At 39.7% G+C, this 11,863-nt stretch overlaps 1 protein-coding gene across 6 annotated transcripts in view; it reads left to right on the top strand.

Moving 5' to 3' along the window:
- The window catches only part of PTPRM (protein tyrosine phosphatase, receptor type M), a 939,848-nt gene that overhangs the window by 386,470 nt on the left and 541,515 nt on the right, over positions 1–11,863 (top strand). For all 6 annotated transcript variants that reach the window (XM_019525569.1, XM_019525591.1, XM_019525577.1 and 3 more), the window contains exon 6: positions 7,768–7,942. In XM_019525569.1, coding sequence (XP_019381114.1) covers positions 7,768–7,942 — 175 coding nt within the window. The remainder of the gene's footprint in view (positions 1–7,767; positions 7,943–11,863) is intronic.

Below are 11,863 nucleotides of genomic sequence, written 5' to 3'. Positions count from 1 at the left end.
ATCTTGGAATTGATAGTGATTCCAAGGTCCTTATTTTAATTGATTGTCTGATAATTACACTGATGCAATGCATTTTCAGCTTGCAGTAGTAATAAAATTATCCCAAATAGAACGGTAGTATTTAGAATTTCAGCCTTTCAGACATGACTTCATTAGTTGATTGAAATGCATTTGTTTGATATGCATATAGAGTAAATGTAGGATAATCACAGAATCTCTGCTTCTTCTGATCTATATTGAAAAATAGTTGCTTTGGGTATGAAGGCAGTTCTGGAAATTCAGTCATAGGTCCAACTATCTTAATTATTAGTATGATAATATGAACTCTAGTGGGCAGTTTTGTTGAGGTATGAAATTACTGTTTGATTTAGATTACATACATGTTTTAAACCAAATTACTTCTGGCACTCATGATATTATTAGTGATCCCAGTGGTATGACTAATACTCATTTTATAAATGTGCATATTTGAATGGAGGATAACACAGACTTTCTTTTATTAAATATATGAAAATTTGCTTAATCCACCTGTGTGGACAGGAAGGATGACTGACCTAGGTTCCCTTTTAAGCCTGCAGTGGCAGAAGAGTTCAAAAATGCCTTGAAACTGATTAATTTAGTTAAAGTGCTAAAGCTAACATCCTAGAATTTCAGTCTCCTTAAATTACTGCTTTGCTTTTTGCTAAATGTATTTCTCAAAGGTTTAATATATATCTCTTTGCTGGTAAATTGCCGTTCATTTAAAAGAATTAGTTAGCTCATTCCATAAAGGAGACTGTAAGTCTTATTTAAATAACCATCAGCCTATTTCTTCTTATTTTAGCTTGCCCAAAATGAAACATTCTCAGCAGTTTAAAATACTTCAAATTGCCTTTACGAATTCATGTTGGAGTAAGTAATTTGGGTTTTCAACCTCTGTCTATATATAAAGTTAGGGTTTTTCCCCCACTGCCACAAATATTAACGTATGCTGGCTAACTGATTTAAGAGAAAACTTTGTTCTAGTAAGTGACTCACTAGTTAAAACCTTGTCACTGATTCACTTTCTGGTTGCTATTTTTTAAACACTCTCTGGACAACTGTTTGAAAAGGGATCTTCTGCATCCATTAGAATCTTATTTTTTATCTATTTTGCCTCACCTCATGCCTTGGATTATGACCAGATTCATTGTATAAATGTACCCTGCCTTTTGCCTGACTTTAGGCTAACATAACTAACCACTTGTCTCAAATTCCTTGTAACCTAAGAAGGCTGGATATTTTTGGTGAGGTGCTGCCAGCCCCCCACTCCTGTTTAATTTATTTTATGCTTTCATGCATTACTGGTCCTTTCTACATCGGCTATGGACCCTGCTGGGTCAAAGCTGAGGGGAGAGGAGGGAAAGTTTTCTCTTTCTGAACTGTATTTTTGTGTGGAAAACAGGAATGCTGTTCCTTGAGCTACCAGTCTGGTACCATCCCCTGACACTAAGTTTTCTTTAAAAATGGTTTTTCAAGAAGGCAAAAAAAATAAAATCTGTTCATTTTGTAGACATGTTTGTTTTGAGATCTACTGCAAAAATTAATGTTAATGGGTTCTTTTCTGACCATTTTAGATTTGCCAATTTGACTAAATGGGTAAATCAGCTCTAGACCCCTTTAATTAGAAAAAATGGTTTTAAATTGTCAGTTAAGATTTAATAGTTACTAATATTTTAATAATATTTGATAGTTTTTTTGACTGTTATAAAGATTGCACTAAAGGAACTCATTCTGTGAATGGTGGGCAGATAAGTAATAACCTGTTTGCTAGATTTTATGTTGGAATTCCTGGAGGAGCTGAAAATGTGCAAGATCATCTCTAGAGCCAAGCTGAATGCCATTTGAGCTCATGCATATTGTCTGTGTAACAAAAAGATAGGATATTATGTACCTTATTTTCTCACATACACATGTAACTTTCCCCCAGAAAACATCCACTGGAAATTGGAGTGTGCATTAGATGTGAAAAATACAATAAGATCCGGTTCTGCCTTTTACACAATAAAACCAAAAGTAAAATTTGCAATGGTCCACAGGGAGTAGGCTCAGCTCCCTAGCTGTTGCTACTCAGTTGCTTACTACAAGGAAAAGTCTTTTTTCCTTTTTCAAAACAAGGTGTGTATTACATTGTTGTATGCAATAAAAGACAGTATTTATAATTGCAGTCGGTACTGCTGTTACATGGATCACTGGTATGTACCGTAAGGCTGGAGCTTCCCATGCCTGATGTACCATGTTTCCTATTTCAGGTTATTTGAAATTAAGCATAGTGACATGTATGAGTAAATTGATAGGGGGTTTAAAGGATCGTATAATGTCTCATAGGGTCTCATAATGGATAGATTGTTCCAGTTTCTTGTTCCACATGTGCATGGAAAGAAGAGGTGAAAAATGTACTCTTTGGTACTCATCTTGGAACAATGTCCTTTGTGGGTGACCACCAGTATACTGTGTTTAAATTTCTAGGCTGAGCTTCATCACCGTAGAGAGAAATCAAAGAATGTCTTTTGGGTCTATAGGTACAAACCCTTCACCAGATCCTATTTAATATGTACCATTCCTTTACATGGTCTAGCCTGGACGTGCTTAATGTGCAGCCCACAGGCCAAATGCTTCCTGTAGAGCCTTTGCATCTGACCAGTGAGGCTCCCCATATGTTGGGAAATTTGGTGGTGGGGGAGCAATGGCCACTGTTTCCCACTGCCAGATTTCCCCATTCCCCACAGCCAGATCTGAGCCAGGCCACACCCCCTTCTCTCTGCACCACTGGCTTGGACTTGGGGCTAGGACACGCTCCTTTCACACTTGTTCGGTTGAATGGAGGCAGGCCTTGCTCCCTTCTCCCTGCAAGGTTGGGTTAGGGCTGGGCCATGACCCCTTCTCCCTGCAGAGCTGGATGGGGGCTGGGCCATGCCCCTTCCCCCATGAGGCTGGATCAGGCCAAAATCCCCCCTGCAGCCTCCACATGGCTGGATGGGGCCCCACTGCACCTGCTCCAGCTGCAGGATCAGGGCCACAGGCCACATGTGGCCCCTGGCTGAACTGGGCACTGCCCATCCTGGCTGCCAAGGAAAAAGGTTGAACACCACTGCTCTAGCCTTCTCTTGTGTGCCTAGTCACCTCCCCAGATTGATGTGTGCAAATACAGTTCAAAGTCATATCACTGACTCTCACTGTTCCAGTGCACTGTCAGGTAGATTAGCAGGAGCTCCACCACACAGGAAGTATGACTGTGTCTTGTTCCATTAGGAGGGTGAAAGGAGAGAGGTTGGGAGTTTCTTATGACCTCTTCCCTCTCTTCTGCACTATCACAAAACTTTCTATTTCTTTTCTACTCCTGGTATCTACAGGTCAGGGAGTAAATATAATCTGTTGTTTTCCTGCAAGATTAGAGTTGCCCTGTCTTCACTGTTTCTCCTGCAGGTCAAACTGATCATATTGTTATGTCATGAAGAAACTGTACTGTGAGTGCATCTACATGAGATGCTTACTGCTCAGTAGTGTGTCATGGCAAAAAATGTGCTAATAGCCTACTGTTCAGTGTTATTAGGCTAAAGTGCAGTAAGTGTCACTAAATAACTGTGTACCGGCACTACTGCATGGTAATTCTAGGTACTGTGCATTTAGTTAGTACTTTATTAAGAAAGTACTAAAATGCACAGTATCTAAGATGCATTAATGAATGTGCAGATGTGCCTGTGTTGGCTAGAACTAATTTTACATACGTTTTAATAGTGTTGCAGTTCTTTTGGAAACAGACACAATATTTTTAAATTCAAGATGGACTGGAACTTTAATTTAAGTGTACGTGTACCCTGAAGACTGCAGCATAGCTTAGACATACCTGAGCTAGTGTTTGAACCAGACAATTTGGGTATTGCAGGCAGAAGAGTACGGATGTACTGAGCTCTAGGGGTGTGCAAAACCAGCTATATTTGATTTGGATTCAGCCTGAATCAGGAGATAGTGATTCGATTCATTGATTTGGATCACTGTCCTGATTTGATTTAGCCAAATCCAAATCTGAAGATTTGATGCTGATTCTGAGAATCAGCGATTTGGCCATAGACACAGCTTTAAATGTTTTTCCTACATACATTGAGGTACCAGGCGTGGCTCATGAATGCTGAGATGGTGGGGCGGATGGAGCATCTCACAGGAGAGCCAAAGTATTTCCAGTCTACTTCCAGGTCCACCGCCAAGTGCACAGGGGACTCTTTCTCCCCCCCCGCCTCCAAAGCCCCCCAGCTCGATGATCAGCCATGGAGGGACCCTGGGCATCTCCCCAGACCCAGGAGGCACTAATCTCTGAGCCAGGGGCGGGGGTGTCCCCTGCGCACTCTGCGGTGAACCAGAAATGCTTCTGGTCCACTTCCGGGTCCACCGCCAAGCGCACTGGGGACCCCTGCATGCTCCCGTGGGGTAATCCATCCGGCCCATCATCTCAGCATTCATAAGCTACCTGGTACTTTGAGATATGTAGAAAAAACATATAAAGCTCTGTCTATGTCTGAATCATCAAATCTCTCCAAATCTATCTGAAGGGTTACGATTCAGTTAAAAAAGGTTAAAGGGTTTCCTGATTTGATTCATATTCGGAGATTTTGCTGCCGTATCAGGCCAAATCTCTGCCAAATTGAATCGGCTACGAAAGCTTCGCACAACCCTACTGAGGTCCATGTGGTCTAATTTACCCTGATTCTCAGATGGGTAAACTATCCCATACTGAGCTTCATGCTGCTATAGACAGACTACTTTCATTACTGAAACAAACTCAGGTATGCTATCTGGCACTCTGTAGTTTAAGTATACCCTGACTATACTACCTGTTTTACTTTCATTGTTACTCTACAATTTAAGAACCACATGCCATCCACAAGATGTGATCTTTTAGTTGCCTCTGTTTTGTAACTAAGTTACATTTTCGTATTTGCTTTTTGGTTAGAAAGTGTGTGTGTGTGTGTGTGTGTGTGTGTGTGTGTGTGTGTGTGTGTGTGTGTGTGTGTGTGTGTGATATTTATGTAAGTAATATATAGATGCTGTGTTTGAATAGAATTCCATATCAGTGGGAGGTATGGTGGCTAAGTAAATTTAATAGTGAGGCCTAAGTGGCTCCTGTTTTAAAAATGACATGGGTATTGCTCTCAAAAGCTATTAATTTTCATAAATCTTAATTGGTCAGATCAGCTAGCTACTTTGTCTCTCTGCTAGAATGACATCACAACTGTGATTGACAAAGGGACTAAAATGGTGGTTTAGTAAGAAATTTTCAATGTCTTTTTACTGTAACTGATTAATCTCTTTCTAGTAGAGAAACCGAGTTATCTGCATCATAGATTTCTAGGAATTGTAGGTGAGAGCACCACCTTTCTGGGAAGCCTATTCCAGGCTCTGGCCCCCCTTACCATGAAGTAGTTCTTCCTAGTATCTAACCTAAACTTATCTTCCTTCAGCTTGTGGCCATTGTTCCTGGTGACTCCAAGGGGGGCCCTGGTGAACAGACTTTCCCCGAGTCCCTGCTGGTAGCCCCTGCTAAAGTTGTAGGCAGCCACAAGATCCCCCCCCCAGTCTTCTTTTCTGGAGACTGTTTTCTGCTTCAGGGATTTTACAAAGAATCATTTATTAAATAAGCAGGCTATTACAAAAATTTATGTTTGAAAGGGAAATGGCTATACATTACTGTACTTATTAAATAACAAAAAGCGTTATTTACTGTTTGATATCCTACTACTTTGGCATGAATTGTGTGATTAACATTGACTTTGGTTTTGTGAATTACGTACAAAATCCAATTTAATGTGTCCATTATTTGTGGCTTTCTGTGGCTATAAACAGCATTTTGAACTTACTTTCAATATGTTGACAACTAAATTAACAAACTGAGATCAGCATTTTCTTAATATGTCTTAAATTCTGCAGTACGAACTAAAAATTTCTAGCATAGAAAAACCAACAGGAACAACCAGCTCTTTTGGACAGTTTGTACCAGTTAAGCAGGGCATGCCTCTTCCTTCTAAAATAAGTAAACAGGGCCTACTCTGCCTTCTAAAATAAGGGCAAAAGAATGTAACAAAAATGTGAACAAATACTATTTAAATTATGTATACCTATTTGCAGAAAAAAATGGCTTTGGGAGCTTGAAACTCTGCAAGCCTGTCCTCAGAGTTTCTTCTGAATTTTTCAGTGGTGAGAGAGAGATTTCTTGACAATGCTACATTTTTCTCAAAACAGATACTTTTTATTAACACTTCTAGATGTTGATGAATTCACTTTTTCCAACAACAGTAATCTTGGGCTGAAAAATTCCCAGTCACTAAAGGCTCTTGAAGATTCCCTGCTGGTTTATTACAAGTATAATAGATGTAGTTTTTTCCACAATCAGTCCTGAAATCTACTCATGACAGAAGAAAGGTAAGGTGGCACCTTAGAGACTTCCTAGTTCAGAAAGATGTGAGCTTTTTTAGGCAGCAACCTACTTCAGCACATGTTAAAAGAGAACTGGCAGAAAGAGATGGTTTATAGAGAAGAGAAAGGGACAAGGGAAAGAGACCCTGCTAAGAGAAAAAGGGAGTTGGTATGATCAATTGAGATGAACCAAAGCAGTTAAGACCTTGAGGGACACTAGAGTTAACAGCTAGTTCAGGTAATCAGATAAGAATCTATTGTCCGTGTTGATACTATGTTTAACACAGTCCAGTCAGTGGAAGATTTCTTGTTCTGCAATTTCACATTTAGGTTGGTTCTAGAATTCTTTTGTTTGAAGACACCTACTCTGAGGTCATCAATGGAATAACCAGAACAGTTAAAGTGTTCTGCCATGGGCTTTTGTTGGGGTTTATTTTTTTAATTGATTTTGAATCAGTATCTATTCATTCATTCATGTAGAGATTATCCCATCTGTCCAATGTGGACAGCAGATGTATGTGACATTGGTGGAGGAAGAGTTCAATGAACCCCAGTGCCTCAGGGTGTTAATTGTCTTGTTCATCTCAGTTGATCCTATCAAATCACTCTTTACCTCTCTTAGCAGTACCCTCTCCCTTGAGTGGGAGGATTGGGGTTCACTCACCTCTTTCACCACCAATGTCATCTATACCATCACCTGTTTGCAGTGTCCCTCTGCCGTCTACACTGGACAGGTAGGTGATCCCTAAGTAAATGAATGAATGGCATCATGAATTTGAAATCAGTTCCCTTTCTCTTCTTTATAAACACCCTCTCTTTCTGCCAGTCCTTTTTGTAGTGTCAGGTTAGGTGGCTGCCCACAAGAACTCATGTCTGTCTGACCTAGTTAGTCTCTAAGGTTTTCCCCTGCTTTACCTTCTGCCTGTCTTCAGACTAATATGGCTAACCAGCTCATGAAATGTTAGTCATACTTAGTTGTGTTGTCCCTTTAACAAAAATGGAAATCCTTTGATATTTGAATAAAAATTAAACCAAGCAAATAAATGCCGAATTGTTCTTAAATGTGTGCATCAGTTAAACGAGTTGAGAAGAGCTCTGCCAGCTGTTCCAGATGAATAGTCGCCCACTGATGATGAATGTTTTTACTTAGTAGGATGGAATAAAACTCTTAACACTGGAAATATCAGTAAATTTTATGGTATGGATTTATGCTTTTCCCTCCTCCCCCATCACTTTCCCTTTAGCTTGAAGAAGTAAAGTTAGACTTGAAGACTCAAAGAAATAAAGTTATTTTTCTAAATTTTTATTTAAACAATAAATGTACTTTTATTTTTTTCCTAGGGAATGAGTGTAAGAGATGCACCTTTGAAGGAAATTAAGGTGTCTAACATTCGTCGATTTGTAGCTTCTTTTAATGTGGTGAATGCCACAAGACGGGATGCTGGCAATTACCGCTGCATGATTCGCACAGAAGGAGGAGTGGGAGTATCCAACTATGCAGAACTGGTAGTCAAAGGTACTTTCGAATATAATATGCATGTACATATTTAATACATAAAATAATACCATGCAGTTAATTAATAATTCTCACCTATCACCCACTAAAGTCAAAAGGGAGTGTAATAAAATTACCTCTTGTATGTATATCTCTAGCGAAAGGATTATGGGAAAGGCCCTTGTGAGGAGGCATTAAATGCACCTTCTGTTCATATAATAAAAATACTATTTAAATATATAATGTATGTTCGTAAAAGTGCACTTACATGTTTTTTTTCAAAAGAGATATAAATACGTTCTTGGCAACTCATCTCCCTTGTGGAGATTGCATTCTAAAAATATATTTACTGTGGTTTAAGAGAGAATTATTTACAGATAAAGGAGAACACTTAAATACATATATTCAGAATATGGGAGGTTCTATAAACATCAGGAAACTTTTAAAATGTAAACAGAATGCACATAAAATGTTCAGTTTGTTACAGAAAACAGTACAAATATTATTATATTGCTTTAAATGTATTTAAATATACTTTGATTATGTCTTATTTTTTACTGAGTTTTTAAGTGAATATGTTAGTAAGATTTTCAAAGAAAGACAAGTTGGATCTTGGGAGAGATGTTTGACAGTCAGTCATGCAAGGTAGCCCACAGACAGGTCTTTAGCCAAATAATCTATCATAGCCATATTTTCTGTTCACAACTTGCCCTTTCCAAAGTCAGTTATTCCTGTCTTTGTCTTGGTCAGAGGCTGTTTATGGGGAATATGTACTTTCTGAAGTGGAGCTGAAATGGAGCTGGGTCAACTGCTATATGATTGATATTTAGTTGACTGGGAATTTTAGGTTTTACATCCTTCCATACCACCCAATTGTATCACAACACCCTGGTGTGATACCTAACAGGGCCATCAGGCTGAAGACTTATTTTATCTCCCTCCAATATTAATGGTGTCGTCTTTGGCAGGGAAATAAAGACTGTCTCCCTAACAAACCCAATATTTGGTGGTTAGGATCTACTTGGAAGTTCTGGAAGAGAAATTTTCCTTGTCCATAATACCAATTTTTAGAAAACAACTTCACTATTCTAAGCAGGGTTTTTGCTTCTCTTCTTTTGGGATTCAATGCAGTGGGCCACATGGCACCTGGTGGGGACAAAGAAGAGAGATGTGGATCTTTGTCCACTATCAGGACAAAAAAAATTAAATAATGCTCTGCAGCTTCTGCTCAGGGCTTTTAAATTTTATCCTTAAGCAGCGGGCTAACACTTCCCCTGAATGGAAGTGTTCCTTTTTGGAATAATGGAAATATTCCTCTGAATACCACAGCCTGCCAGCTCAGATTGCAGGTGTATTGGGCTAGGTAGAGAGACTTACTATTTAATTGATCTAGAATGTATAGTTATCCTCCTCCTACCTTCTTTGGAATACTGCTGTAAACCTACTTGGAACTATACAGAGGTCACCTGAAGACCTTTATAGTCTTATTCAAAGAAATACAGTATGAACAGAGGGACAACAAATTGGGTAGGGGACAACATTGGAGACCAAAGCAAACACCTTGTTTCTTAAATCCATATAGAGAGATTATGCTTTAAGGAGAGATTTGAAAGGTAAGAGAGCTCTATGGCTATGATCAGAAGCTGTGGGAGATGCAGGGGCTTGTATGAAAAAAGGATTATGAAGGGAATATAAAGAAAATGATTAGGAGAAAAGATGAGATGGAATTAGGGCTCTGTACACGTTACAGCTATTACACGACTAACTGGTTCATTGTGCAGTTAACAGACCAGCTACATATACAGAGTACCAATCATGCCATAAAAAGGTCCAACCAGCTATAAAGTTGGAGCTCGAAAATGTGTACTATCTTTATAGCTGGTTTCTACCCAGCTTTAATTTGCATGTGTAGCAAGGAATACATTGCATGAAAGCTATCTGATGATGTGCCAGCATTCCAGGGTATATTGCTCCATCTTAGTGTAACGTTATCTGAAAAAGAACAGAAGGAAATACCTGCCCCAGCATAGAATAGATCTGCACCCCAGATTTATTCCTCCTACCCAGTAGCAGGAAGCAGAGGAGAAATTCCACCCCCCCCCCCAACTCCACCCACTCACATGAGCGGGGAGCAGGGATACCCCTACCCTGCCAGAATGCATCCTGAAATTTGGGCAGCAGGGAACATGAGGAGAGGAAGGAAATCCCCTGTCTTTCCCCAACACAAGCAGGAGAAGGGTTCCTGGGTCCCATCCTTATGTAGCTGCCTGGCTGCAGACTTCCTCAACCTGATGGACCATGCCATTCTCTCCTGTCCCCGGGGCAGGGACAGGCAGCAGAAGCAGGAGGAGGGAGGAAATGGGAGCCCAGAGACTCTAATGGCAGCAGCCTCTGGAGTGACTGGGTGGGGAGCTGTGCTTAGACCAGGAGCCCAGGGGCTGCCCTGGGTATGCCAACAAACCTCTTCAGGACTCTGTTGATGCTAAAGCTTCACTTTGTCGTCTCCTGCATGTAGCCAGCCCTGCACTTAACCCTTCAATCTCTGTGCCCAAAATAATGAGGTAAACTGAGTCAACATTATAACAACACGAACGCAGTTGACACAGAAGTATTAATACAAAATCTGTAGTCAATCGCAGATAATTTGACTCTACAGATTAAAAAAGGAAAGAATCTAAGGGAAGAGGTCAGTATCATAAGAAATATCTGAACATGTGAGTTTGAATGAGCCCACACTTGCGAGCATGTAGTAGAGGGAAACAAGGAGGTGGCCATGAATGGAAGTGCATGAGATTCCAATGAAGGGAGGAAGGTGGGTAGAAATATAAAGCCTTAAAGGCAATTTTGAAAGTTGAGTCAGTAAGGTAAGAGGAAACTGTGGGAACATAGTTCAGTGGAAACTCAGGGAAAGGAGGGAGTGTACAGGAAGATATAATTGACTCTAGCAGTGATAACAGAAGGAGATGTTTTAAAAGGACTAGGAAGAGGTCAGTAGACATTCCCAAAAAGTATTTCCTAATACACCACTTTATTTGAGATTTTTTAATATGTTGCCACTGTTTTTGATCTGCTATAGCTGAAATTGTTTAGCATATCATTAGCATTTGCACCTACCCAGATTCTCCAGAAAATTTATACTGAGTAGCCTGACAGTTGCCCCTGATCCCACTAGCCAGTTGCAGCATGATGAAGTAATCATGGTAATACCTGTTGCTTGATCCCTTGTTTTAATGAGACCAGGTCATCCTACTAAACCAAAAAGCCCATGCTGAATAATGTGCTGTAAAACCTTATAAGTCTATACTGAAAGGCATTATAAAGGGATCATTTGTAAATATACTTTGTTATTGATGGTCTAATACTAAAAAATGCTTTTTGTAATATGTTCAGCTGCTTTCTGCTATATTATGCAGCAGAATTCAGAGAAAATTAATTGATTTCTGTTCAGATATTTCTATTTTTGTTCCATTACTATCAATAAACCAGAAAAAATGTACATTTACCTGTACTGTAGTGCTTAGTATGCTTGGGAATTATTGATGGCTTAATAATAGTATAGGCAGACATAGTGGTGTAATTACTCCCCGCACTTCTGTGGAAACAATGAGCCTAATTCTCTTCTCATTTACAGTGGTGTAACTTGGCTGACTTTCATGGAGTTACTGTTGAATTACATTTCTAGGACTGACAGGAGAGTCAAACTCAATGTTCATAAGCTTTAAAAACTGCATACCCTTTGAGTTTAGCATATAATGAATGTTTTATACTGGTTACTGAATACTTTCATAGTTTCTAGGGTCAGAAGGGACCTGAGTAGATCATCTAGTCCAACCCCCTGCCATGGCAGGAAAGAGTACTGGGGTCAAATGACCCCAGCAAGGTGTTCATCTAACCTCCTCTTAAAAACCCCCAGGGTAGGAGCCTGCACCACTTCTCTTGGAA

Source organism: Gavialis gangeticus, unplaced genomic scaffold (assembly GCF_001723915.1).
Source record: "Gavialis gangeticus isolate Ggan-Ray unplaced genomic scaffold, GavGan_comp1, whole genome shotgun sequence".
NCBI classification, from domain to species: Eukaryota; Metazoa; Chordata; order Crocodylia; family Gavialidae; genus Gavialis; species Gavialis gangeticus.
The sequence above is the reverse complement of the archived record's forward strand: the minus strand, read 5'-3'. Positions and strand labels throughout refer to the sequence as shown.